Source organism: Aspergillus welwitschiae (genome assembly GCF_003344945.1).
Source record: "Aspergillus welwitschiae strain CBS 139.54b unplaced genomic scaffold BDQ94scaffold_4, whole genome shotgun sequence".
NCBI lineage: Eukaryota > Fungi > Ascomycota > Eurotiomycetes > Eurotiales > Aspergillaceae > Aspergillus > Aspergillus welwitschiae.
The window spans coordinates 1,014,941-1,041,717 of record NW_020798698.1 but is presented as its reverse complement, the minus strand read 5'-3'; the positions used below and the strand labels follow the sequence as shown (position 1 = coordinate 1,041,717).

At 49.3% G+C, this 26,777-nt stretch overlaps 14 protein-coding genes across 14 annotated transcripts; 7 read left to right on the top strand and 7 right to left on the bottom strand.

Annotated features, from left to right (window-relative positions):
• Nucleotides 1-82: 82 nt before the first annotated feature.
• On the top strand, nucleotides 83-940 carry BDQ94DRAFT_166827 (HAD-like domain-containing protein; the record flags this gene model as incomplete). Its single annotated transcript, XM_026770644.1, has 3 exons — nucleotides 83-122; nucleotides 183-744; nucleotides 802-940. 3 exons carry the CDS (start codon nucleotides 83-85, stop codon nucleotides 938-940), a joined length of 741 nt encoding a protein of 246 aa, XP_026630691.1.
• A 132-nt stretch (nucleotides 941-1,072) lies between these two features.
• BDQ94DRAFT_182933 (NAD(P)/FAD-dependent oxidoreductase) lies at nucleotides 1,073-2,618 on the bottom strand (the record flags this gene model as incomplete). Its single annotated transcript, XM_026774277.1, has 4 exons — nucleotides 1,073-1,338; nucleotides 1,400-1,976; nucleotides 2,042-2,331; nucleotides 2,387-2,618. The coding sequence occupies 4 exons, from the start codon at nucleotides 2,616-2,618 to the stop codon at nucleotides 1,073-1,075; spliced, it is 1,365 nt and encodes a 454-aa protein (XP_026630690.1).
• Nucleotides 2,619-3,117: 499 nt separating this feature from the next.
• On the top strand, nucleotides 3,118-5,155 carry BDQ94DRAFT_157137 (major facilitator superfamily domain-containing protein; the record flags this gene model as incomplete). Its single annotated transcript, XM_026768702.1, has 10 exons — nucleotides 3,118-3,253; nucleotides 3,303-3,366; nucleotides 3,412-3,466; nucleotides 3,514-3,575; nucleotides 3,624-3,721; nucleotides 3,776-4,145; nucleotides 4,195-4,335; nucleotides 4,396-4,481; nucleotides 4,538-4,753; nucleotides 4,821-5,155. 10 exons carry the CDS (start codon nucleotides 3,118-3,120, stop codon nucleotides 5,153-5,155), a joined length of 1,563 nt encoding a protein of 520 aa, XP_026630689.1.
• Nucleotides 5,156-6,766: 1,611 nt separating this feature from the next.
• On the top strand, nucleotides 6,767-9,076 carry BDQ94DRAFT_182931 (fungal specific transcription factor domain-containing protein). Its single transcript, XM_026774276.1, has one exon. It carries the CDS (start codon nucleotides 6,786-6,788, stop codon nucleotides 8,931-8,933), a length of 2,148 nt encoding a protein of 715 aa, XP_026630688.1. The 5' UTR covers nucleotides 6,767-6,785; the 3' UTR covers nucleotides 8,934-9,076.
• Nucleotides 9,076-10,237, bottom strand: BDQ94DRAFT_182928 (zinc-dependent alcohol dehydrogenase family protein; the record flags this gene model as incomplete). The annotated part of the gene is made up of 3 exons (XM_026774275.1): nucleotides 9,076-9,542; nucleotides 9,596-10,042; nucleotides 10,105-10,237. The coding sequence occupies 3 exons, from the start codon at nucleotides 10,235-10,237 to the stop codon at nucleotides 9,076-9,078; spliced, it is 1,047 nt and encodes a 348-aa protein (XP_026630687.1).
• Nucleotides 10,238-10,822: 585 nt separating this feature from the next.
• Nucleotides 10,823-12,086, top strand: BDQ94DRAFT_182926 (NAD-dependent epimerase/dehydratase family protein; the record flags this gene model as incomplete). The annotated part of the gene is made up of 4 exons (XM_026774274.1): nucleotides 10,823-11,295; nucleotides 11,348-11,536; nucleotides 11,597-11,880; nucleotides 11,939-12,086. Exons 1-4 carry the CDS (start codon nucleotides 10,837-10,839, stop codon nucleotides 12,081-12,083), a joined length of 1,077 nt encoding a protein of 358 aa, XP_026630686.1. The 5' UTR covers nucleotides 10,823-10,836.
• Nucleotides 12,087-12,460: 374 nt separating this feature from the next.
• On the top strand, nucleotides 12,461-14,289 carry BDQ94DRAFT_182922 (FAD-binding oxidoreductase). Its single transcript, XM_026774273.1, has 3 exons — nucleotides 12,461-12,587; nucleotides 12,646-13,664; nucleotides 13,777-14,289. The coding sequence occupies exons 1-3, from the start codon at nucleotides 12,519-12,521 to the stop codon at nucleotides 14,258-14,260; spliced, it is 1,572 nt and encodes a 523-aa protein (XP_026630685.1). The 5' UTR covers nucleotides 12,461-12,518; the 3' UTR covers nucleotides 14,261-14,289.
• A 110-nt stretch (nucleotides 14,290-14,399) lies between these two features.
• BDQ94DRAFT_166820 (uncharacterized protein) lies at nucleotides 14,400-15,153 on the bottom strand (the record flags this gene model as incomplete). Its single annotated transcript, XM_026770643.1, has 4 exons — nucleotides 14,400-14,462; nucleotides 14,565-14,785; nucleotides 14,850-14,924; nucleotides 14,988-15,153. 4 exons carry the CDS (start codon nucleotides 15,151-15,153, stop codon nucleotides 14,400-14,402), a joined length of 525 nt encoding a protein of 174 aa, XP_026630684.1.
• A 1,334-nt stretch (nucleotides 15,154-16,487) lies between these two features.
• BDQ94DRAFT_166819 (sugar porter family MFS transporter) lies at nucleotides 16,488-18,286 on the bottom strand (the record flags this gene model as incomplete). The annotated part of the gene is made up of 4 exons (XM_026770642.1): nucleotides 16,488-16,832; nucleotides 16,887-17,243; nucleotides 17,305-18,015; nucleotides 18,068-18,286. The coding sequence occupies 4 exons, from the start codon at nucleotides 18,284-18,286 to the stop codon at nucleotides 16,488-16,490; spliced, it is 1,632 nt and encodes a 543-aa protein (XP_026630683.1).
• A 497-nt stretch (nucleotides 18,287-18,783) lies between these two features.
• Nucleotides 18,784-19,938, top strand: BDQ94DRAFT_157130 (sialidase family protein; the record flags this gene model as incomplete). The annotated part of the gene is made up of 1 exon (XM_026768701.1): nucleotides 18,784-19,938. The coding sequence occupies one exon, from the start codon at nucleotides 18,784-18,786 to the stop codon at nucleotides 19,936-19,938; it is 1,155 nt and encodes a 384-aa protein (XP_026630682.1).
• Nucleotides 19,939-20,396: 458 nt separating this feature from the next.
• BDQ94DRAFT_166817 (uncharacterized protein) lies at nucleotides 20,397-21,658 on the bottom strand (the record flags this gene model as incomplete). The annotated part of the gene is made up of 3 exons (XM_026770641.1): nucleotides 20,397-20,721; nucleotides 20,927-21,155; nucleotides 21,220-21,658. The coding sequence occupies 3 exons, from the start codon at nucleotides 21,656-21,658 to the stop codon at nucleotides 20,397-20,399; spliced, it is 993 nt and encodes a 330-aa protein (XP_026630681.1).
• A 291-nt stretch (nucleotides 21,659-21,949) lies between these two features.
• Nucleotides 21,950-23,017, bottom strand: BDQ94DRAFT_182918 (dihydrodipicolinate synthase family protein; the record flags this gene model as incomplete). The annotated part of the gene is made up of 2 exons (XM_026774272.1): nucleotides 21,950-22,500; nucleotides 22,559-23,017. The coding sequence occupies 2 exons, from the start codon at nucleotides 23,015-23,017 to the stop codon at nucleotides 21,973-21,975; spliced, it is 987 nt and encodes a 328-aa protein (XP_026630680.1). The 3' UTR covers nucleotides 21,950-21,972.
• Nucleotides 23,018-23,202: 185 nt separating this feature from the next.
• On the top strand, nucleotides 23,203-25,404 carry BDQ94DRAFT_182915 (fungal specific transcription factor domain-containing protein; the record flags this gene model as incomplete). The annotated part of the gene is made up of 2 exons (XM_026774271.1): nucleotides 23,203-23,527; nucleotides 23,685-25,404. Exons 1-2 carry the CDS (start codon nucleotides 23,208-23,210, stop codon nucleotides 25,402-25,404), a joined length of 2,040 nt encoding a protein of 679 aa, XP_026630679.1. The 5' UTR covers nucleotides 23,203-23,207.
• A 171-nt stretch (nucleotides 25,405-25,575) lies between these two features.
• Nucleotides 25,576-26,586, bottom strand: BDQ94DRAFT_182913 (aldo/keto reductase; the record flags this gene model as incomplete). Its single annotated transcript, XM_026774270.1, has 1 exon — nucleotides 25,576-26,586. The coding sequence occupies one exon, from the start codon at nucleotides 26,584-26,586 to the stop codon at nucleotides 25,576-25,578; it is 1,011 nt and encodes a 336-aa protein (XP_026630678.1).
• Nucleotides 26,587-26,777: the final 191 nt, after the last annotated feature.

Below are 26,777 nucleotides of genomic sequence, written 5' to 3'. Positions count from 1 at the left end.
CCCAACTGAGATCATTTAACGAAGTCATTCGGATACATATCATAACATGTCAATGAGACAGATTTTACAGACTGCAACCAACATGACAACCACAAACAAGCACGTCGTCTTCGACGTCGTAGGTAAGCCAAGATACCATTAAGTCCCCAGTCAATTGTCGTTAACCATCGCCACCATCCTAGGAACCTGCGTCTCCTACGACGCCTTCTTCTCCGCAATCGACTCGCGTCTCGGCCCCAAGCTGCGCACCTACAACATCAACCCCCGCCTGTTCGGCTACGCGTGGATGGAAGCCGGCGAAAAAGAATACACCTACCTGAGTCTCTCAACCCACTACGTCAAATTCTTCGATGTTTTCCGCTCCATCTTCTACCGGACGCTCTGGCAAGCTGGGATTCTGGACCCACGAGAGTTCGCCACCGATGAAGACCGCGAATATCTCCTTGCATGGTACCGCGGTTTAAAAGTACGTCCGGGGCTAACAGAATGTTTCGGAAAGCTTAGAGATGCGGGGTTCACGGTTTGGGCTCTGACGTCGGGGGATACGTCCCGAGTGGCTGGATATCTTGCTGAAGGTGGAGTGAAATTTCCAGAGGATAATTTTGTCTCCTGTGATACAATTGGGGTGGGTAAGCCAGCACCGGAGTCATATCGATATTTGTTGGAGAAATTTGAAGGAGAAGGGTCGGTGGCTTGGTTTGCGGCGGCGCATATGTGGGATGCGGCTGCGGCGAAGCGGTGCGGGTGAGTTGGTATATATGTTTGGGATGACTGGAAAATTTACTAATGTCAATTGTATAGATTCAAAGGGGCTTGGGTGTCTGTGTGGGAGAAGGAGACATGTTCAGATATCTTTGGGGAGATGGATGTGGAGGCGGATAGTTTGCCTTTGCTGGCCGAGGGGATTATTGCAGCTACTGCTGCGATGGAGACTGACTAGGAGGCCTAAATTTTTCTGGTATTATATGAAGATGCGAATAATGTGCCAATTGCTTCTTTACTTATCCACTCCCCCTAGCAATAACCTGGTCGCTATACACTAGATCACATCTTAATCAATCCCACACCCTACTCACAGCTTACTCGAGGGATGCTCCTTTTCCAACCCCTCCAGAATCTCATTCTTCGTACTCTCCAACCTCTCCTTCGTCACCCGGAACACCGACGGTACATCCGTATCCTCGAAAGCAGCACCCTCCCTCACCATCCTCGCAACCGCTTTTGCACAAAGCAGAATCAGCGGCATGCCATGTCCCGAGAAACCCGCCAGAACAGTTTGATTCGGCTTCCCAGGCACCTCACCCACATACGGCATGAAGTCGGAACTATACCCCATAACTGGAAACAGTCAGCAAATGCACTTCCTAGTGAATGTCAAGAATAGAGAGGGTAATCATACTCCCCGTCCACACCCGATCTGTATAAGCCTCGCTCCCCTCCCACCCAACAAAATGTCTCTGCATCAACCCATCGAAGTATGTCTCGGCAGGCTCAATCAACTTTCCATCATCCACAACATCGTACCAGTGCTTCTTATCTGTCCAGAACCTCGCCTTGGCCCCACCCACAACAATACTCCCGTCTGGTCTCGGGATCAGATAATCGTACATCGACGGCCCATACCGGATACTATAGGTTTGGGGTAGGAATGGCGCCACCTTGCCCTCTGGTACGACGATACGGCTGCAGATGCCGCGCACCGGGACGATGTGGTTCTTGAATTGTGGTGCCAGGTGGGATGTGTATGCGTTTGTCGCGAGAAGGATTTTCTTCGCCTTTATGTCCCCCCTTTCGGTGTGGACTGCCCAGCGACCATCGGGTAGAGGGCTCTCATCGATAGATGTAACGGGGGTCATGGTTTGGAGGTTCGCGCCGCGGTTCACGACGCCTTGAAGGAGATGCATTACCATCTTGTAGGGCCAGATGTGGCCTGCTGTGAAGGTGAAGCAGTTCAGGGCGCCTTTGACGCCGGATACCTAATTATATAACCTTTTAGTAACATGATTGAAACGAGAGGTGAGGGAGGGAGGGATAAGCGCACCCGCTCGGCATTCTTGCGCGGTGTAAAATGCACATCTTTGAGATCAGCAACGCCTGATTTAACTAGTTCCGTGTACGCATCCTCAATCTCTCGCGCTAGTTTCTCGTCCAGTGTTGCATCGCATGCGCGGGTTAAAACGAAGTCGCAGTCAATGTTCTCGGTCTCGACTAGCTCCTTCACGGCGTGGACTTGGGAGGCTTCGAATTTGGCCACTTCCACTGCGGCTTCGACGCCGTACTTTTTGATGTGTTTTGGAAGGTTAAGGTAGACGTCTGGTTTGAGGTGTCCTCCTGATTTGGATGGTTGGTTATTGATGAGATTGGGGGAAGGGGCAGTGGTATTCACCATTGCGACCAGTAGCTCCGGAACATGCTTCGCGTGCCTCGAGGATGACTACCGATGGTGGCGAGGGATTGTCCTTGTAGAGAAAATGTGCTAGGGCTGCTCCTGCGAAGCCGGCGCCAATGATGAGAATGTCGCATTCAGTAGAAAGGTCTGGGGTGCTGCGGTGGCGGTCGAGGGGATGGGGCTGGGTGCGCCAGAAGGGGGTGGTGGCTTTGGGGACGGGAGTGGACATGATTGTTTGTCAATGGATGGATGATTGGGAAGAGGAAACGCGCGTTGTCTCGCGCGGGGTTGAAGGATTATGCTTTGGGGGCTTGTTGTATATACGGCAGTAGGGTTGGATGGGGGCGGACAGATGGCCGATCTCTACTCCACTTTCGGCTTATCGCGGTGGGGAAGCTTCGTTGCTCGGGCTTCGCCGATTATCTATGGAAGTCGAAAGTCAGTATCATCGGCGATGGAATGGCGAGGCTTCATGGATAGGCAGTCATTAGCATGCATTAGGAATAGGCCATTCTCGGCCTTGACCGTTGACTAGCATGCCGTTGCTGTATGTTTCCGAACCGGCGTATTGAATGGTTGCTATGAAATGATTAAGAAAGGCATTGGTGTAGACTGACTTCCTTATCGGATACCGGTTGCTGTTATCTGTTATCAACACTTGGGGAATTGTGCCATATGAACACTGCATCTAGATATCACGTCGAATCTGAAGTTATCTGTTCACTTGGATGATATTCACAGAACAGACAGGCATGCCTACTTTGAATGAAGACGTACCAGAAATGGACCGAAAGTCAACGGACAAGAATGATGCTGCTCTGGAAGCGACCACCAACGTTGAAGTTGGGGAGATTCTAGCATCAGGTAAGGAATCATCATTGCTGCATATGTGAGCACCGTTGACGTGAAGCAGATTACACAGAGCAGCAGTACAAGAAACTGACCCGGAAGATCGACTACTACCTCATGCCCATGATGTATGCGCATACCCATCTTCAAGAAAGTCCTCTCTAACTTTCCAGGTTCTTCTTCTATGGGATACAGCAGACAGACAAGACGTCGACCAGTATTCAGGCAGTAAGTATAATAGACTAGAGGATAAATGCGTATGCTGACAATTCCAGTTATTTGGAATGGAGGATGAGTTGAAATTACATGGCCAACAGTACCAATGGCTGACCACAATGTAAGTGTAAACCACCCAGGACATGAATTGCATTGACTGTCCCTACAGTTTCTATCTCACATATCTCATCGGGGAATTTCCCTCTGTATATCTCCTGCAGAGGTTCAATGTTGGCCTTGTCCTCTCAATCTACATGACATGCTGGGGTAAGCCATGCGTTCTACGACTACCCCACACGGAACTATAAATAACCTTGTCAGGGATATGCCTCATCTGTATCAGCGCCGTACAAAACTGGTCTCAATTGATGGCACTCCGCGCCCTTCAAGGGTTCTTTGAGAGCAATATATCCCCCGGCTTCCTCCTCATTACTGGTCTCTGGTACCGGACCGAAGAACACGCCAACCGCTCCCTCTTCTGGCAGTCATCCGAGGGCTTCTTCTCCATTGTCTGCAACCTGATCTTGTACGCCATCGCGCGACATGTTGAAGCCCATGGCGGTATAGCAGCTTGGCGATGCATCTCCTTATTTCTAGGCTCTATTACCCTGGCCGGCGCAGTAGCCGCCTTCTTCCTGCTCGGTTGCCCGCATGAAGTGCGGTGGTTGAATGATGATGAGAAACGCATGGCGTAAGTTATCATCCCATATTTATCGAAAGCAGACTACTCACTATCATAGAACCGCCCGCACACTGAAGAACCAGACAGGCCAGGATACTACAGGTAAACAGTGGTCCTGGCCACAAGTCTATGAAGCCTTTAAAGACCCTCAATTATACTTTTCATTTGCCAATTCTTTCCTTGCAAATATCCCCAACGGGTCAGTCTACACACAGTACCTCTTTGACCTGATCAGTAATTAATTCGCAATTAAACACAGAGGCATCACGACTTTCAGCTCCCTCATGTACGAGACATTTGGCTTTAACGACTGGCAATCCATGCTCTACGGCTGTCCCCGGAACGGTACGATTAGTATCTTTGAATTGAGAAATCAGTGCTAAATCTCTCTGTCGCTCCAGCTATCTACGTAGTCGTCTTCCTCATCGTTGGCCTGTACACCCGCAAGTTCCAGAACCAGCGCATGTGGGTAATGATCGCCAGCTGCATCATTCCCTTTATCGGACTCCTGGTGATGTCGCTCCTTCCAAACACACCTGAGTACAAGTGGATTAAGTGGGGGATGTACATCATGACAGTTGTCTTTTCTCTGGCTATTTTTCTCGGTTGGAGCTTGAGTACGTACTCCATTTTCCCTACCCGTATGTTATGCACAACACTAATCATTTCCCCCCCCCCTTCTAGTCCCCTCCAATGTCGCAGGAAAGACCAAGCAAACCGTTGTCTCTGCTATGACTTTGATTGCGTATTGCGCCGGGAATATGGCAGGTGCGCAAGTGTTCAGGACCAAAGATGCGCCCCGGTATGTGTCAGGAACGGTGGCCTGCTCGGTATGTTTCGCTCTCCAGGCAATTGTGATTCTTCTATGGAGAGGATGGTATATGTGGGAGAATCGACGCAGGGAGCGCATTGTACTGAGCATGGGGATCTCCAAAGAGGAGCAGGAACGACGGGGTAAGGAGCTGGGAGAGCAGGATGTTACGGATATGAAGAATATTTATTTTCGATATACCATGTGAGCGAGGTTCTTGGCTATAGCTGACCACAACGGGCTCTTATATGTAGCTTTAGTGATGTGCTATTATGAATTTATCTTTGAAGTTGCAATTACGATAAAAGTACACTCGGTATCTAGGTATAAACACGCTCTCTGCAACTTTTTCATGCCCTTCAAAAAAGCAATCGCCTGATAACGGAGGATGAAAACTCTATCTTGCCTGCTTCAGCAGAGACGACGCTCATTACCAGAATTTCTTTCCAGAGCAGTCGCTTTCCAATCTTGCCAGCCTATATCTGCATCTACGTCCAAGGCATTCCGACCTCGGAAAAGGCCCAAGGAACCTTCGCAATCTGCAAAGTCATACTCGCCACAAAACTGGAACCGATGAAGCAGTCTCACATTTCTTACTATTTCTGCAAGTCCTTTTTTCATGAGTATATCTGCAAAGGTGGATTCTTCCTCCCCAACGATATTGACTCCATCGTAAATGTCACAACTGGGAGAAGCACCACTTGCGATTTAAAGGCTTCATTTTTCGAGCCAGTATCAGCCCATTCTAAATCGACAATTCCAGTGATATTTCATTCGTCATCGACAATGATATGATCTCATTTATCATTGGCATGCCATAGATCGAATCGTCCGTCTTGAAAGCTGTGGTGTTCAATTAATATTGGGATGCATTCAGGAAGAAATTGATGGACTAGAAGTGTATTTATGTCGTATTCTGCATAGCTTTCCCCTTTCATAACAACCCCAGAATGAGCTCAATGCTAGCCTCTATAGTCTCTCGGATCATCGTATGGCCCGAGGGAAATCATCTGTGAGTTGACATATTATTCGGTCAAGGATTCCCGGGCAAAGGAAGCAATATAATCAGCTCCTGGTTCATCTATGGATCCCATACGGTTGGATGCAAAACATTCCAACTCAATTTATACATCCGCTAGTTGGGTCATAACCTTCTTCGTATGCTCCGGAGAGGCCAGAGACCAGCGTAATGACTTTCCCTGGGAGATTTTCCATGTGAATGTACCCGATACCAACTTGTGTTTCGCCAGGTAGTGCATAGTCGAATACCTTCGGAGCAGAAACCCTGGTTCTGCCAAGACATCAAAGAATCACAACCTCGCTGCGCATATAGTCACGTAGGTCGGGTGATGGTGAAGTCGCGTTAGATCTTCGAATTCGAGCCAACCACCGAACTCCATCAGCAAACAGAATTTCTATGTGACAGTTCATCCCGCCCATAACTGATGAACGCATCGTCCTCTCATACACAAGAGGCTGGGGGGAAGAGCAGGCAATGCGTTTCATAAATAGCTTTCCCCCTCGAGAAGTGCAGACAACTTTAGAGAGTCTATATCTCTCTTCCCTCTGCCTCATGAGCAGCCGAGTCGTATATACTTCCGTCATTGGCATCGACTATTAGGAAAGTCAGGCTTGAGAAGTGATATAAATCGTGAATTCGCTTGTAGGCCAGCTCAGCGTCCCTGCGGCGATAACCTGACAAATGACACGTGAGATTTCTTGGTGACTAATCTTCAATCTAGCCTGCAAAGAACATCCAGTGACCACTTTTGACGCTAACTCAGCAATGCTCAGAAAACGTCATCCTTCAGATTATTCGAGCCGCATTGAATAAAACGATGCTACATACCTTTCCAACTACAGGTTCAGTGCCTAGGCGCCGCAAAGTGCGCCGTGCATGCCGTTTCTGTCGAGAGCATCGAGTGCGGTGTGACGCAGTCGCTCCCTGCCATCAATGCGTGGTCAACAAAATACCCTGTAGTCGTCTCAGGCGCTCCGCCAGTCCATCTGATCGGTCTGGTGCTGCTATGAATGCGTCCCCATCCTCACTTCCTGTGACCCCGAAAACCAGTGCCGTCAAGGGAAGGGAGAAATCCAGCGCAGGCATAATATCATGCCCCGACGACACAGACACAGCGCCGATCAACTATCGCTTGGATTCAACACTTGGCTTTATCGATCGCATAAACACCTTCTGCGCTGGTGTATCGCAACTGACCTCTCAGCGGTCCTCGGCGGGGAACCCTCCTCCTTACTCATCTCCTTTTACCCCCCATGACACAGATGGCACAGCTGTGGTTGAGTGTGATTTATCCTCTGATCAGGTCGATCGTGTTTTAGAGATTTTTTGGGCACGGTTACTCCCACAAGTTCCAATTGTTCGCCGAGAGGATCTAGAGCACCCTCTTTCCGACCAAGATACGCTGACCGGCTCCCATCCACAACCTCTGCGGGATGCTGTAACAGCCTACACTATGCAGTACATTTTCTACTCAGGCCTCCATTCTCGATTACTTGGATTGCAATGGAAGCAGTTCAAAAGAAGCAATCGGTGCTCAAAGAAGATTGGCATGCCTTATTTCCAACGTTGTCTAACTGGCGCGATGCAATATTCAACGTTTGCGAAGCCCTCACTTCCAATCCTTCAGTGCTACTGTATCATGACCTTGTACTTACTAGATGCTGGACAACATCAGGCGGCTTATAACATGATCGGGCTCGCTGTTCGTATTGCTCGATCATTGGACCTTGACTGCAATCCGCCCCCTCAAGTCTCTCGAGAGCAGGCGGAGCTCTACTCTCGTATATGGTGGACCTTAGTCCATCTCGACTTTCGCTGCTCAAGGCACCTTGGGAAGCCTGTCAGTGTGCAGCTTCCTATATATAGATCTTCGCCACCATGTTGGATGTCGAATGATCCACCCCGTCCGGTACATTTCCCATATCATAATGAATCAATTCGTCTTACGTGTGCAGCACTGGCTGTTATTGAGTCAATGGCACATCACGAAAACACACATCAGGAAAAGGCAGGAGAAAGCCATGACATTGAATTTCAGGCAAACGTTCTGACAAAGAATTTGCGTCATTTACATGTGTGGAAAGATGAATTACGGCAAAACGCATGGTTCAAGCATCTTCAACTGGACGTTCAAGATGGACCAGTGTCACGAAAGTATTTCTGTGGTCTAGGAGATGATGGTGGCGATGAGTACAATGACTATATGAAAAAAGTGCCACTCCAGATCCAAACGGAGGCTTTGCTCGAGCTCCAATACCACGACGCAATGATCAGTCTGCATAGAGTTTTTATCCAGTTTCCTCGTCAGCCGGCGATGAACCGAGAAAATCCCCTTGCCGGTGCACATGCTGCAACTGCTCTGAAACACGCCTTGGCAACGATCCACACAGTCTACTCTTGTATGACCATGCACGACATATTCTATGGATCTTGTGAACTTTATCAATATCAGTGGAATGCCGTTCTGACGCTCATGGGCTTTATATTGGCATTCCCATTCTGTCCACGCTGTCCAGAGGCACGCGGCTACGTCGACCTAGCCTTGGAGACGTTCGAGTTTGCGGGTTCCCAAAATGACGCCGCTGTTCGTGCAGCATGTCTCACACGCCACCTATGTGAGAAGGTCGACAAGTTGACTATGATGCTGGATATTGATCTCCGGCGTGGTGTGTCCGAAAGCACAAAAGGTGTACCTCCGTCGATAAATGATGGTCTGACGCAACGGGTGGTTCAACCATCTCATGCGATAAGCATGGACATGGATGTTCGAAATACGAACATCGATCAGTCCATCTTGTCACTTCCAGAGAACCAAACAAGTAATGATTTATTTTGGCCCTGGGCGGATCTCGTTGATCCCGATATCTGGCCCAGCTATTGCGATGGAGTCAACGAAGCCTTCATGGACTTTTCTCATATACCTATGTTCGGAGATTCTGCAGACCCTACATCCGAGCACTTATAGTGAAACTAAAATTATGCTACGTACAGACCTTTCTCATGCTACAGTTCGTAAATTAAACAGGATGCCCTCTGAATCAATCAATGGGTATATTGGATCAATGACTGTTGTTTGCTGCCGGATACCCAAACGACATGTGCACCCACTAAACCTGGATAACAATCTTTCCAAAGTGCGAGCCACTTTCCAGATACCTGAAAGCATCCCTCGCCTGGCTGAAAGGGAAGACCTTGGAGATGACAGGATGAATCTCATGTCTCTCCCCAAATTTGATCAACTCCTCGAAGCGATCCGTCGGTCCGTTAACTGATCCCTTTAAGGTCAAGCTGCGACTCAGAGTGAGCAGATTAACGTTCTTCTGCTCTCCAGAAGCCTGAGTCTTGCCAGAGGTATATCCAATGCAGTTAATCAGGCCACCGTACGCAGCACACACAAAGCTCTGGCTCAGCGTTTGCGAACCACCCGTTTCGAGAATAATATCCGCGCCATGTCCGTTCGTGACTTCCATAACCTTATTAGCCCATTCCGGTGTGTTACGATAGTTGATACCAAAGTCTGCTCCGAGATCCTTTGCCTTGGCTAGTTTCTCATCGGACGACGAAGTAATTATGACTATCCCACAGGGTCAACTCTAGAGTCAAATATAAATGCGCAGGTGAACATACCCTTCGCCCCAGACGCTTTCGCAATCTGCAACCCAGCAATACTAACACCTCCCGTTCCCTGAAGAAGGATATATTCCCCCCGACCCCCATTCTGGCTTAACGGCCGAGTCCCATTAATCGCCATCCATGCCGTAACACCCGCGATCGGAAGCGTGCATGCTTCCTCGTCACTCATGTGCTCGGGTGCCTTGACCAGCGCATCCTCCGCGAACACGCGATGCGTTGCCAGCACACCTTGCTGGGGAAGGCCCAAACTGGTAGCGAGTGCTCTCTCAGTCAGTTTTCCCGTCTTATGATCTGGAACGAATAAGGAAACAACGCGATCTCCGACGTTCCATTTGGCGACATTTTGGCCGACACTTTGCACCACACCACACATATCTGAACAGGGGATTATGCTTGAACCTTGCTTGATCGCGCGGTGGTGGTTGTATTCGCCGTTGATCACTGGGTTCAGGGAAATTAGTTATTAAGTGCATGGGATGTTTTGGGGAGGGGATGGTGCCTACCCTCCATATCGCGGTAGTTTAGTGATATAGCACGGATCTGGACGAGGACCTCTCCTGGTCCGGGTGATGGAATTGTTACATCTTCCTTCTTGAGGCCGTCAATGCCGTCGAAGTGGGAGATGTAATGTTGCATGGTATGGATGTGGGAATCTGCAAGGGGGTAAACACAATTGATGTAATCTCTGATGAGTCGAATAATGTACTTGCACCTTCATATGCGATGAGAACTCTCTGTCGGGCCTTTATACTTCTGGCAATAACGTGGTGAGAGGAAATGTACGAGGGTCGTTGCGACCTGAGCGTTCCCGTGATTCCTATTGGCTGTCATGGGGCATGGAGACTGGATAATATGTTCACGACAGTCATCAACCCCGCCAGTATGGGATGATTGCTAATCACAGCGTTCGAAGGTCTGTGAAGACGATCAAAATGCATTTTTGATTTCAAATTGTCAATGAGGGCGTAAACCAACCGGAAGACTTGTACTTCGGTACTAGTATGAGTGGAAGTGGAGAGACTAGCTTCGGCCAATAGGAATCGCAGGAAAAATCCATAAGCGGTTAGCGCGTCAGCGACGACATGGAGTGTATTCGGTTACTAATCTAATACTATCCAGACATACATAAACTACTTGCTGGAACCATTCTCTTCCTTCCCAGATAACGGACAAGGCAAGAGCACAATTAGAAAGATTGAACTCCCAGAGACCTCAATTGCACATCACAGAACCCAATGTCCCACAACATCCTGATCACCGGAGCCTCCGGCTACCTAGGAGGCACCCTCCTAGCACGCTGGAAGAACGCCAACCTCCCATCATATGGCAAACTATACGCCTTGGTCAGATCAGAAGAGCAAGGTAACCAGGTAGAGAAGCTATACGGCGCGGAACCTCTCATACTAAATGTTAGCGATCACAAGACCATCACTCAGACTATCATCGACAGAGAAATCACCATTGTCTACTACCTCATTGATGCTTACTCCGCAAAGCACCAGCCCGCATTCATCAAAGGCTTAGGGGAGGCCAAGAAGAGAACAGGCAAAGAAGTGCACTTTCTACATACGACTGGCTCTAAGCAGTTCAGTCGACATGCGGGAGTCTCAGTCGACCAGGCACTGTTAGATACGGATCCGAGACTGTACGATATTCAGAAGGCGGCGAAGTCCAGGCATGAGTTTGCAGCTGAAGTAAGTAACTCAAATGCTGCTTTTGCAAATCATACTCACTAAGAATATATAGTCCGCCAACACCAACGCGACTATCATCGACACAGCCGAAGCCCACGGCGTGCGGAGCTACATCTTCGCCCCGTGTCTTGTATACGGCCAGGGGGAAGGGTTCGGCAACCAGACTTCGATCCAAGATGTTGATATTGTTCGTGCTGCGATAAAGCTGCGCCGGGTTCATAAGGTTGATATGGATGATCCCGTATGTATCCCCCGTACTAGTCACCACTCGAATGTATATATTCTAACAGTGAATATCCAGATCTGGCCTGTATGCCACATTGCTGATACAGCAAGATTATACCTGCACATTCTCCGGAAGATACTATCAGGGGAAGAAATTGGCCACGGCAAGAATGGCTTCTTCCTTGCTTCTTCGGGCAGTGTTACTTGGAATAAAGTTTACGGTGCTATGGCTGAGGCGCTTGCGAAGCGTGGATTGGTTGAGGATGGAAATGTTGTGCAGGCTGATGATGAAGTGCTGGCGAAGATGGGCGAGGCGCTTGGTGTTGCGCCAGATGAGGTTCAGGTGCTTCTTGGGGGGAGGTAAGTAATGGCCTTTGGGGTGGGGGGCGCTTGGAGGCACTGCTAATTGTGAGACTAGGTGTATGTTTACGGCTGAGCATGGAAGGAAGATAGGGTGGGAGCCAATGTATCCACCTCAACATATACTTGATGTGGCGGACGATGAAGTTGAATCTATCATGAAGGGGCTGAAGGGGGGTAATAAGCGGCCGGATATTAGGTAGAGGGCATTTAGGAGTTGATATACTACTTCCAGTCCTCAACAATGCAGGCAGCGGGCTGAGAGTATCATGTTTCTGCTACTGAAGACAGAGGCTAGAATTGAATAAGATATACGAGATATATGTGAAAGGGAAGGGAATGAATCAGAGTGAAAGGAAAACGATCTGCAGTCATCTTTAAGCAACTACCAATCTTTGCCTAGAGTTGAAATGACGGTAGATAACGCTAAGTCTCAAGGTTTACCACCCATGTACAGCACTAAGCGCAGCACTAATTTAGCAGAAACTAAACACTGAGCCTACCCATTAAAACCCGCTGCGCCCTGTCGCATTCATTGTCCGCCTTTCCTTCCCGTTTTTCTTTCTTCTCAATCTTCCCCCATTCGTTTCTCAGCCCATTCCTCGTATCATCTTCACCCGTATCGTCCTGACCTCACCATGGAACAACTACCCCTCAATGGCAGCCATGCTCCTCCCATGGCTAGCAATTCCCCGCTGGAAGCATGCGTGCGTTTAGCCCTGAAACCGGTGCAGACACGAGAGTCTAACTCTGCAATGTGTGCAGCTCCTCAATCTAGCCTCAACTTTAGGGTCAGACAAGATCTCCTTCCCGAACACGACTGCATATGAAGCGTCCCAAAAGTCGTATTTTGCCCAGCAAAACAGCGATCTGCAGCCGTCCTGCGTGGTGTCCCCGGACTCAGCTGAAGATGTGTCCAAAGTTATTACCAGTCTGGTGACAACCGCGTCAGCTCTGCCCGCGCACGAGCAAGCCAGATGCCAATTTGCCATCCGGTCCGGCGGGCACAACTCTTTCGGGGGAGCGTCGAACATCCAGCACGGCATCACCATTGACCTGCGCGCTCTCAACACCATCAAGGTCCTGGCTCCGTCCGCGGACAATGGTAATAAACAGACCGTCTTCGTCGGAGCAGGTGCTACATGGGGAGATGTCTATGCCCACCTCGACCCGCTGGGTCTCTCGGTAGCGGGCGGCCGCGCCGCCCAGGTCGGGGTTGGCGGACTGACGCTCGGGGGCGGCATGTCGTATTTCTCACCCCGTTACGGGTGGACGTGCGATAGCATGGTCGGCGTGGAGATAGTTTTGGCCAATGGGACGATTGCGCATTGGGATGAGGAAACACATCATCCAGAGTGGCTGGCAGCGCTGCGCGGGGGTGGGAACAGTAACTTTGGGATTATAACAGGCTTTTATCTGCGGGTCTTCCCGCAGGGTCCTATCTATGGCGGGTCTGTCTATTGCAGCACAGACACCATCGATGCCCAACTACGCGCGTTTGCGGAGCTGGCTGATCCCAAAGCAGTGAGCCACTATGATGAGAACGCCTCGTTGATCACCAGTTTTGGATTTGCGGGAGGCAAGGGCGCCGCTGTGGTGAACAGCATTGTGTATACTGGGAAGCTGGAGAAGGCCAAGAAGAATGAAGATAGCCAGCAGCCACCATCCCCACCAGCTGTGTACAATTCCTTCTTTGATATCCCGCAGTTATTCAGCACTGTGCGTGTAGCCCCGGTACACGAGATATCCCTGGAGCAAGGGTCCTTTTCACAAAACGGGAAACGGTAAGGATTTGTCTATTACTCTGTCTCTACATCCTCTCCACTCCCTTCTCCGATCTATGTCATGCTGTTCTCCTACGAATCCTCCAATGCTAATCCATGACAACGCAAACAGACAGCTAAGCGTAGTGACGACTCACGACGCGACCGTGCCCATGTTGAAAGCGACCTATGTCCGGTGGAATACCAGTCTGGCAGCCGTGCAAGATGTGCCGGGCATCGTGTGGTCAATATCCCTGGAGCCACTACCCGCTGCAATCTACGCGCGGGCGCCTAAGGGGCACAATGTAATGGGACTGCCGTCTGACTCCGAGAAAGCACTCGTGGTTACTCTACTGAGCGCCACCTGGGATAATGCGGCCGATGACACACGCGTGGAGGAAACTGCTAAATCACTGTTTGCAGGTATTGAGGCGGATGCACATGAGTTGAATGCATATCATCCATTTGTCTATTTGAACTACGCGGCACAGTGGCAGGATCCGATCGCCAGTTATGGGCCGGAGAATGTCGCGCGTTTGCGGCAGATCAGCCGGGAAGTCGATCCCACGGGAGTGTTTCAGAGATTGGTGCCGGGAGGGTTTAAGATTCCGCAGTGACGTGGATTCGTATGTATTTGACCGATGCTTTAGGTAGTAAATTTCAATCTTGGCTATCTGATGGTTCTTGCTTTCCACTATTGATTGCCTTACACAATCTCCCCCCCACACACTCTCTTCCGTGTTACAATACTATCATTCAGTTCTTGTTTGTGGTCTTCACCAACTCATCCAACCCCTGCCCATTACTCATCAAGCGATCCTAGTTAGGGCTCTAGTTAGCAACCAATCAAACGACCAACACGGTTGGGGACCCGGGACGACCCGGAAGAGGAGACAAAGAATCAATTAAACAGGAACTCACCAACAACCGCCCCGGACACCACCTCGCCATAAACTTAACAGCGGCACTATTCGGACCTTTCCACACCAACCCCCCATTAGCACTACTGCTTCCCAGAACATCGCCGGCAATCAAGTTAGCGAACTCATCCGCCGAACCGCCTTGGGGGCCAGCCCATCCAGTCGCCCAATCCGAAATTGGTTGTCGAATAGCTGCATACCAGAAGGTCGGCAGCAAGACGACTTGTGGTTCATTCGCATGAAACGCAGTGGTAATAGTACCCGCCATGAATCAGAGCACGCTGACTCCCAGGGGCGAGACATTCGAGACGGAGAGTCTTGGAGAACTGGGTGACTGCGGCTTTGGAGGAGGAATAGATCTCTGTTTGTACGTTTAGTTGATTCCACCTATGCAAATCTCCTCGAAAGGGGAAAAAGAACGAACCAATCCAAGGCGTATCAACCACCGCCCCCACACTACTCATATTAACCATCCTCCCCTTGGCCGCAACGAGTAGATCACTGTATGCCCGAACTAGCCGAAGTAAGCCCCACACGTTAGCGTTATACACTGCCTTCGCGCGATCCAAGTCCACCTCTGATAGTGGCATGGCGTACCCCGTCCCGGCATTGTTGACCAAGATAACCAAGCCAACCCCTGGCCATGCTTTCTTACCGCGCGGACGGCGTCAGCGATTGTGTCGGAGTCTGTCACTTCTAGGGGCAGGACCTGTACGTTCTCCAGGGTGCTCGGGGGCTCGGGATGAAGCAGGATCAAAGGCCCGGACCCGGCCGTGTTGTGGCCCTGTCAATGCACAAGGTCCAACCAAAGCTTAGGAAATCTTGTCGAGACCACAGTGTAGGTGCGAACACAGAAGTCAATGAACCTGCTTGTCACATTTTATCCCAGATGATCGTCGGCACTAATCTCTGACACAAAGGGGGGCAGAAGAGGGGGCTATGAACTGACGAGTTTTAGCCATGCTCAGTTAAGCCCACAGAAAAATAGGTCGGCAAGATAGAGCTATCTGGGAATTTGCACTGATAGCTTTTTCATATTTTACATTATGGAAAGAACAACAAGGTTGTTGAAGAAGGCGGACTTGTTGACGATATAGGTGATATCTCAATTGTGGAAGTAGTCAAAACGCCGGATGAATTTTTGGGTTCGCTCGCAACGGAGGGCTACGCGTGTGGCCATGTCGTGGGGCCGAAGCTGGGTGGGTCAGTTGGTAGTTCTCTGGAATCCAGGGTGAGTTTGGAGTGTAGGTTAGTTTTCCTAGAACTAGAATTCGGGGTCTCTAATCTGTTGTTCTATAAAAAACAGTACTATCTGCCTATATCAGCATTGAAGCATGTGTTATAGAAGTATACAGCTTAATTGGCTTGAGATTATAGGAAAATTATAGCATAACAGATTTGAGACCCCCATATCCTGTTCGAATACTTGGGCTGGAAGAAACCCTGTACTCCTGTGTTAGTAGTGGTGAGAAATGAGATTTAGTCTGCTGAAAAGAGGCTCTGCCAGTACTGCGATATTCCCTTGTACTTTTCAGCATTTCTGGTTTGTTCGTTGCCGGACAAATAAACCACTATCGACTAATACGTCACCAATTCCTACTCCGCAAAAAATCACCCGGCAATTATTAAAGCCTTAGGAGAGGTTAACAGAAAACAAAGCTAAGAGTGCGCTTCATGCTGTGTATTGGAAATGTTTGAGTAGGGGCATCTCATCGTATACTTGACGTAGCGAGGGTTGAAGTTCAAATATGTATTAAGGTGCTAAAGGATAGTGATATGTGTCTCCATAACATGTGTCGACCTCAGCACAATATGGAAAGCAGCTTAACAGTATGACGCATCTGTATCAGAATGATATCAATAAAAGCACCCTAGCTAGAATCCGATGCAAAATGTGAAAATCGCCTATAGGCAATAAAACAAACTAGACACGTTCAACATGATCCACAGATTGCTTATCCCCTTCATCATTCGTCTGCCCCTTAGCTACTTGTGGAATTCCCTGCCGCACTTTTTCCTCTTCGGTGGGATACGCGTGTCGCCACATAGTCCACAACGGTCTCTGGAACAAGTCATCAATACTCTCGATAGACCTTCCTTTCAATTCCGGCAGACAAAAGTATATAAACACCACACCAGAATAAGTCAGCATAGCATACAGGAGGAACACACCCCACCCCATGTTCGTGATCATGTCTGGTGTAGCTCGGGTGATACCATAGTCAACGATCCAGTTGACGAAGAAGCAGAAGCCCATACAGACTGATCTCTGCTAGGCCGTTAGCGAAGATATACACAATAGATCTAAGCGAAGTGTACATACGATTCTGGTCGGGAATATCTCGGCCGCCACAATGTAGCACGCCACACTGTGTCCGAAAGACCATCCAAAGGCATAAATATAAATCCAGACTATTCCGACAATGCCACCAGCTGGTGTTCCGCCGACGGTGCTGGTATTGGTCCCTGCGAAGCGGAGGTAGAGGGCGAGGTAGAGCATGGCGGTTGCCTGGAGGACGGCACCGACGAGAAGTGGCCGACGACGACCGACACGATCGACTAGGTAGGTGACGTAGAAGATCGTTACGACGAATTTGACGACCCCGTAGACGCCTGTAGTAAGGAGGCTATTTGACGTTCCGTTGACGCCGATGAGTTCGAAAATCTCAGGGGCATAGTACTATTGTGTGTTGCGTTAGCATACTCCGTGTCAAGGATGATGCTAGACTCTCCGCACTCACATTCAAAGAGTCAGTGCCAGTGAATTTGTGGAAGAGGAACAGCATAACCGCAAGAAAAAATCGTCGGGCATTGCTCTTGATGAAAATGATATCTTGAAGAACGACCCAGTAGCTGTGTCCCTGATGGCATTCTTGCTCGAATCTGACCTGGGCCACAATTTCCTGATATTCCGTCTGGATGTAAGGATGGTCAGCAGGAAGCTTCCTCAGTCGACATAGATTCTTCAGCCCCTGCTCTTCCTTTCCATGGTTGATCAGATAACGCGGCGTTTCTGGAACAAAAGGAATCATCAGGCACATCAAGACCCCAGGAATCAGTTGGATCCCCATTGCCGTTCTCCATTGAGTATTGTCATGCTCAACACCAGGGAATGACCACAAGGAAACTCCGTAGTTGATCCAGAAGGCGACCATTAAGCCCGCTAGAATCATCAGGTTGTACATGGCTGTTGCTGATCCTCTCACTGATTTTGGTGAGTTCTCCGCCAGAAATTGTGGCGACAGCATGGAACTGGCCCCAACTCCCATCCCGCCGATGAAGCGACCGGCAATGAGTACTTTATAGTCGGCAATCATTTGCATTACACCACCGATGACGAACACAAATCCCCATAGGAAAACAGACCACTTGCGGCCTAGGAAATCGGCGGTTGGGGCTGCACAGAGGGAGCCAGCTGAGCCACCGGCTGCGAGCATCGCTGCGATGGTTCCCTATACCTGTCAATATTTTTCCTTGTATTGGAAATGTATGCAAATTTGGTACCTTGCGACTATCAAGCTCTGCCGTGGACAACTTGTCTAGTCCGAATGCATGTTCAAATGAGGGTAATGTAAGGATGCCCCCGATATTTCCCGTGTCAAATCCATAGAACCAGCCTGCCCAGGCAAGAGTGATCAGAAGATAGACTAGTCTTCCATTGAAGATTTGCCTAGGATCCGTTCTGGCCTCCTGGCTTGCCCAGATGCTGGTACCTCCAGCCATTGAGATGTAATTTGAGAATTAAAGCAACAATTAAATGATAACACGTTTGGGCACTTGAACATGCAATAACAGTAATTTTGGCCCTTGGTCAGTGTGGCAGCCAAGATACGACTCTCCCCACATAGGATGAGATACACCCTGGTTGCGGTCGAAAATGTGCTCCATTATATGGCGGGGAAGTTACGCATGATCACGGCCCATCTTGGACTGTTTTGGGGTGATCTGCAACACCCCATAGTGACAGCTGCACTGAATCTGGGGTAAATGCGGAGATCAGTGCAAGCTGTTCGCTGCAGGCGATCGTCGGACTGTCCTCCGAGCGTTGAGAGCTTGTCGGCGCTGGCCCGAAAAGTGCGCGTCCTTTATGGAGATTGGCCAATCAAAATTCTTTGATTATGACATAACAGTGGAGCACTTGAAATAAGAGCAGGCAGATTTAGCCAGGGTATGGGAGCAATTCACTTACAAACCGAAGGTCAAACTGGATTTTGTTCACAATGGCTTCCACATTCCCTTCGGACAGTTTGATTCGTTCCGTGGAGAAACCCTACTTCTACCGCGAGGCATACCTACCTGCGCCCACAGTACAGAGTCATGCATCCAATCTACTCCGAATGCCGAATGGCGACCTGTTTTGTGCCTGGTTTGGAGGCAGTCTAGAAGGAAAGCCCGACATCAGCATCTATCTCTCTCGGCTAAGGTGCGGGGAGAGCGAGTGGACGGAAGCGTCGAAGATGACCCATGACGACACCCGTAGCGAGCAGAATCCTGTTCTCTTTCACGCACCTACCGGAGAGCTGTGGCTTCTTTACACCTCCCAACATTCTGGTGACCAGGATACAGCCATTGTAAAGTATCGGGTGTCAACGGATAGCGGCGCGACATGGGGCGATGAAAAGGTCTTGTTTCACGACACCGGTACCTTTATCCGGCAGCCAGTGGTCGTCCTCGAGGATGGAGCTTGGGTAGTTCCCGTCTTCAAGTGTCGTGTGCAGCCGGGGGAGCGATGGTTGGGAAACGATGATATTTCCTGCATCCGGGTGTCAAGGGATCAGGGTCGCACCTGGACTGAATCGGAGATCCCTGAAAGCACGGGATGCGTGCATATGGAGATCCAACGGTTGAAGGACGGATCGTATTTGGGCATGTTTCGCAGTCGCTGGGCTGATAACGTCTACCTAGCTACCTCGCCAGACGGTGTAGTCTGGAGTGCTCCGCAACCGACGTCGCTTCCAAATCCAAATGCAGGCATTTGTTTTGATGTGCTACCGTCCGGAAGAGTAGTATTGGTGTATAATCATTCATCTAAGCTTGATGCTTTAGGGAGGAGACAGGGCTTGTATGACGATATCGCTGATGGGGTAGACGAAAGAAGAAATCAGGCGTCAGCGAAGGACGGCAGGGAGTCGTTTTGGGGGTCACCACGGGCTCCCTTGTGTGTTGCCTGGAGTGATGATAAGGGGAAGACATGGAAGCATCGAATACTGGAGGATGGGGATGGGTATTACTTGACGAACAACAGCGAGAAAAAGCTGAACCGGGAGCTGTCGTATCCAAGCATGGTTTGTGCTGAGGGAATAATCCACGTTGCTTATACCTTTTGGCGACAACGGATCAAGTATGTCCAGTTCAAGGAGGACTTCTTCGAATAGGTTTCGGCTAGATGGTTGTCACGGTCTTTGGAAGGATACCGACTGGACTTAGATACGCAGGATAGACGATGCGAATACAATGTTTCGAGTTTTTTAATTGTGAATTCGCTTTTGTAACGGTGAGACTATTTCACGGGTATTTAGTGGCAATATTTTTCTGAATCGTGTAGAGCAGCCATTAGGTACTCCTCGACCTGATTCAGTCCCTACTATGCGACTGAATGAAGTGTGACTGGCAAAGTAACAGCAGTGCTTTTCACAACTTGGAATCGTACTTATCCCACCGCAGATCAAAGTGTCATCTTCGTGGCTACAAAGTAGAACAATGAGATAGTAAGCTTAGTCGATTTCTCTACTGGCCTCAATACTTTAGAATGTTTCACAAAGACTGAAGCAAATGTCGCGTCTGAAGACATGTCCTAATGCACTGCTTCGGAATTTTGAGACTGTTAATACTTTTACCAATCATCAAAAGTCCGACCTATTGGTTCCAGGTCAATAACAAAGCATTCCGCGGCCAGTGCCACAGTCTGAAACCAAGCAATGATATAACCCAGGCGTTCATAACAGCTTATTGCTTGGTCCGCAAAACCGGCGTACCATTCCTCACGGGCCTCCGCACTCAACCAAGCAGTACTAGCAGAGAAGCGAATTGTGTTTGCAGATGAGCTGTGTAGCGGACTAGATACAGTCTCGTGGAAGCCATGGCGGAGGGGCTCGGCGGCTGCAGTGGGTAATTGTCGCACATATATACCCTCTTGGGCAGCAGGTGAGGACATGGTCCTGTATGGATGTGGTTTTAGCATAGTTAGCCAGAGGTTCTCAATGAATGCGATAAGCGTAGATATTGGTTAATGAAGGCGAGATGAAGAATGGCGAATAAATAAGACACGCTGGAAGGAGAAGTGGAAAGAAGAAAAGAAAAATACGGGGGAGAGTGATGAAACGCATGGTATCTGCGACAAATTCAAATTCGTTGATAGTTTACCATTTAAATCTATGGTAGGCATGCCACAAGATATCCTTGTGGCATTCATCATTTGGGACGGAGATTGACAGAAGTTCTAGTTGACTGGGCTGATTCATGGAAAGCGAAGCGCAATAGCGGTCTAATCCTGGACCTCGTCTCTGGATCACACCACGTCCTTTGATAACTGCGGCGTCTACCAGCTGGTCGATCTGGTGTAAGGTATTTTTATCTGGCACGATCCTCCATTCTGAAAGCGCGTTAGACACACACATGGGCTGCCAGTAGAAGAACCTCTGTATTTACGAGCTTACCCACCAATATCGCAAACATGGAAGTCCTGGGCTCGGGGGTAATTTTGCTGGCTTCTCGGCCCCATCGGAGACGCGGTGATCCTAGTTTGTTATGAATAGCGCGACACAGGTTGCCAAGGGTGGCCGAAAACCCAGAATAATTCTCATCGACGTACAACCACAAGACATCAATCATCGGTACTACTGCAGATCGAGGAAGGACATTACCAACTGTTGGAAATCCGTGTTTGCTCATGGCGCCCATCGGGCACCAGAATGCTCTAGGGAGAGGGCAGATACGACGACCGGAGGCAGCTTCATCGACGCTTCTTTTACCCCACAAGTCCCACCGAGCGATGTAATCAAACCCCTTGTCACGACTGTACTGGGGTGGCGAGATCTGGGTCGCGAATATGATGCCAGAAAATCGTTCAACGGATACTAGCTGGTTGGTTGGCATTGTCAAGGGGTTGTATTCAAATAGACGATCTGTCAGTATAGTGGATATTCCTGCGGTGTGAGAGGTTAAAATCAAGATTTACTTATTCAGAGCGGGAGTCTGAGTCCATGAGACACGCCCACATGAACACATTCGAGGTACTTCCTCTAATGAGTATAATGTTTGACGAGGTTTTCGTAGAGATCTAGGAAGAGACTACATAGACGAGACTGTACTCCACTATTTACATTTACTCCTATATAGTCACGGCATTCTCAGTGAAATGAAAAAGTATAGAGATATAAAATAGGATCTTTCTATTGTAACATATATGTTCACTCCGCTCGCACATCTGGCAAAGAATTCTCAATATCCACAAGATGCTTCATCACACCGATTACCCATTCCTGCGTTGCCGGTGATGACGCTTTATATGGCTTTCGGGGGAGGAATGCTGCTTGGTCCGTCACTCCTGCGACGGGTCCGGCAAAGTGTGCCGCGGCAAATTTGGTAGGCGCAATTCCTTCCTTGCAGGCCTTTTCGGCCTGTGATATCAGACCCTGTAACTTTCGCGCTTCTTCAATTTGCCCAGCCTTCCACAGAGAAAATAACTTGGCGGTTGACTTTGGGAAAACATTGGCAATTCCTGTCACGCAACCTGATCCGCCCCCGCTGAGACAAGGGATGAGCCAGTCAGATGAGCCAGCATATACCCCAAATTGTTCATGTGTATATTCCTGAGTTAACCGAGTAACCTTGCCAGCATTACCACATGTCAATTTGACCCCGACGATGTTGGGATGCTGAGCCAAGGCTGACATGACATCCGAGTTCATGTCCACGCCATTGCAGACAGCAGGAAACTATGGTCCTAATTCAGCCAAAATTCATGCATGCATCATATGTGGAAAGAGGGCTTACGCTGTAGATGACGATTGGGAGAATGTTACTGTCTGCGACCTCAGTGTAAAAGTCCAGAATGACGTCTTTCGTGACTGCTTTAGGCCAGTAGCTGGGCGGCAGAAGTAGCCCAAAGTCTGCTCCTGCCTCACGAGCGTCTTCGGCGAGGCGAAGAGACTCGTTCGTTGATTGCCCACTAATCCCCGCCACCACAGGATATTCATCAAATCCCAAATCCACAGCCGCCCGTCGAGCAGTTCTCACCAACTCCTGTCGCTCAGTTGGTGAAAGCAGAACCGCCTCGGCATTTGTGCCAGCGAGGACGATTCCGTGGATCCCACTCCGGATGAGATGAGTGAAGAACTTGTACGAAGCATCGTAGTCGATCTCCTGCCGCGGTGTCCCTTTGAACAGAGAGATTACTGGGCAATATATGCCCGGAGGCAGCGGTTTGCTCTTTGGTGGAACTGCTGAAGTCATAGTTGTGACTCGACATTTTGTTCGGTACTGGAAACTGCTAGTGTCTTTATACCAAACACTCGGGCTTCTCCCGACAAGACCGGGATGGACAATAACCGACAATGCGGGGTAAGCAAACTGACCGCCCAACAACGTTCACAAACATCAGGCAAATGAAATGTTTGCGATATCAAAAGCACGACAATTCAAGATGGTCAAGCGCAAGCGACCGGCATCCACAACGGAAGCGGACAGCCACAGGGAAGAGATCGCTCGCTCCCTTACGCCAGCTTCGGCCAGCTCCCGACAGCAGCAAGGCACCCTGGAATATCCCGGTCGGTCTGAATCGCCTTCCTGTCAAGAGTCGGAGAGAAGCCCGCAACAACCTGCAGCAGTACCATCGCTGGTCAATGTCTTGCCTAGTATCACCCGAAAGGTCACTGCATGTGTAGCCTGTCGGAAAAACAAGGTGAAACTTCGGTGTGAAGAGATTCCATTGCTCAATCTAATATCCAAGCCGACAGACAAAATGTGATATGCCAGAAAATGGTCCACCTTGCGTTCGATGTCGCCGGCGATCATTATCTTGTGTGCTGAATCGGAGTCTTCAGTCTCTCGTTGAAGATACCAAGTGGGTTGTCTCTCTATTCAATCCGAACATATTTGGGCTAATATGTACGCTTTGCAGAAATGTCGAGCATTTGCGCACCGATGTACAGAATCTGCATCAAACCATCGACTACATCTGCCAGAATTTAGATATCCAACGCCCAAGGCCCCTTTTAATTTCAGGGAATGAGCAAAGAGCCACCGGAGAAAGCATCAGGCTAGACGGTGAATGTGACGCTGGTCCAACGGAAGGATGCGAAGTATCCCCACCAGAGTCCCCCACTGCGGTGCAGGCTCCTATTGATACATTCCTGGACATCGCCAAACATGGGACCCCAAACTCCGCCAAGATTCCACCAGGTGTCACTCGCGCCAATGGGCGAGCGGATCTCATTAGTAAAGGCATCATCACCCTTGAAACGGCAGAAAAACTACTGCACCGCTACTACTCCCGCCTAGATCACTTTCTCTATGGGATCTGTGGTGAGAATCGGGACTTAGACCATCTACGCAAGGATTCGCCGACACTTCTCACTGCCATATGCACTGTGTCAGCTCTCCATGACCCTCACGACCAGGAAACATACGAAGCGTGTAACCGCGAGTTTCGCTCCCAGGTCGCGCGGTCTCTCTTTGAAAAGCGTGACGTCGAATATTTACGAGCCTTATGTATTGCCTCTTTTTGGCTCGCAGACGCATCGCGGATCTTGTCTAGCGATGGCATCCGTCGAGCCGCCGATATGCGTCTCCATCGCAGTTTCGACTCTCTTCTTGGCGCTCATCCGCCCGAGTATTCTTCTCCATCATCCTCATCGCCAATAGTTGCGGCAGATAGCATTCGTCTATGGTATCTATTATTCGTCTGCGATCAGCATCTCTCCATCCTTCATAATCGCGACTCTCTTCTGCGGAACGATAAGGACATTGCGGTGAGCTGGGAGGCATACCTACATCGAGTAGAGGCAACTGAGTCAGACGTACGAATTCTGTCGCAGGTGTCGCTGCTATTAATAATGGGTCAAGTTCGAGATGTTCTAGGGTCTGACAAGGAGATGCAGCTGCCATCGGCCCTTACTCATCAGATCAGCAACTACTCTCGACAACTTGACAGATGGTTCACTCGATTCTCCGCCCTCTTCGTCACAAATGCGCATATCGGGGAATTCCCGAGAAGAGGGCTGGAGTTGCACTATCAATTTGGGAGACTCTACCTTGGCCACCAAGTGTTCAAGGGGCTCCGTGGCAACCCTATCCCCATGCACTTCCTGTCTGCGGCTCACATGGCTCATGAGGCGACGGTCACCATCTTTGAGATGATTCTAAATGATCCCCATATGAGCGAGAATCTCGTCGGCATGCCACATTATTTCCATGTAATGATTGCATTTGCCGGTCACTTGTTACTGGAGATATGTCACAATCATCATGTGCAATTGAACATTGATCTACCTGGAGATCTTCATCTGATTAATGCGGTCTTAGGCGTCTTTCGCAACATAGCTTGCATTGCATATCACCCACTCCGCCGGATGGCTCCTGGGCTGAATCGAAAGCTCTCCGAGACGGTCACTATGCTGGGACTGGGTAGTCTGTCCGAAAATAGCCATACTGGCAACACTTTGTCTACTGCTGTTCAGCATGCGGGAATTACTGGAGGTCCTGGACCCTCAACTCAGTCCTTGGGATCTATGAACAATATTTTTTCGTTGGGTTCGAGTGAGGCTCCAGTTGACGATTTCTTGTTTACGGATATGGGAGAATTTACCTTTCCAGATTTGGTGTCGAATTTCATGCCATAGCTATGTTAGGCAGAAGCTCGGTATTTAAAATTGATTACAATGATTTATATGTCCAAAAAGCTCGTAATACCTTCCCACTTCTTGCATCGGCACACGATAACAAGGACGGTCTACCTGTATATCGGTCCAAACAAAGCGCACAGACTATAAACACCCCTTCATCTAATGTAACTATATAGCCTCGACAGGAAGAGGTCTATACTCTTCCTCAAGTAACCTAACATCTTCATCGGACAATTGAACACCCAATGCCTCGGCCGCCGACTCTATCCTCTCCATGCTATTCAACCCGACAATCGGACACGCCCCCTTCTTCAACAACCACGCAATAGCAATAGCACTCATACTGCACCCTTTCGATTTCGCCAACTTCTCCACCCGTGAAACAATAACCTCATTCTGTGTCCCTGAGAACCACTTAACCGTCTTTTTATCCTGACTAGACCGATACGTCTGCGCATTCCACGGCCTAGCCAACAACCCACGAGCCAATGGACTCCAAGGAATCAACCCAATCCCCTCAGCCCTACAAAACGCATTAACCTCTCGCTCCTCCTCCCGATAAAGCAAGTTCCAAAGCCCCTGCATACTAGTAAACGTCGTCCAATTATTCATCTTCGCTGCATACTGCAACCTCGCCAGCTGCCAACAGTACATGCTTGACGCACCCAGATAATGAACCTTGCCCATTCGGACGAGATCATGCAGTGCACACATGATTTCCTCTGGTTCTGTATCGTCCAGTCGGTGTAGTTGCAGAACATCGATATACGTCGTGTTCAGGCGCGCGAGTGACCCTTCAACCGCGTCGAAGATGTGTTTTCGACTTAGGCCCATCTGATTCACTAGCTCACCGTGGTTGATTGCGGGATTAGGTCTCGATGGGGAATCAGGGTCGAAGACTGGATAGTATAGCTTCGTCATAATCACTACCCTGCTTCGTGGGATGTTGTATTTAGTTAAGACTTTTCCGATTAGGATCTCTGATGTCCCGTTGGAGTAAGTGTTCGCTGTGTCCCAAGTGTTGATCCCGCTGTCAAAGGCTTTCTTGAGTAAGGGGAGCGCTTCGTCTTCAGGGAGCACCCAGGGACTGCCTTCCCATGCGGGATTGCCAAAGGTCATGCATCCGAGGATGATTTTGGAGGTCTTGAGGCCGCTTTTGCCGAGGCGTTGGTATTCCATTTTGTTGTATGGATAAATATGGCCACTAGAAAATGAAAGGTTAATCTGTGGTCAATCGTAGTAGCTGCGACTTTGCTTCGTGGCGTTTAAATTGTTTTGGCCTTGATCGTAATCAATGTCTGGAAGAGACCGAGGAATATTAATTGGAGGTCGGAAAGATTCCCGGCGCGCGGGGGAATCCGTACGACTTT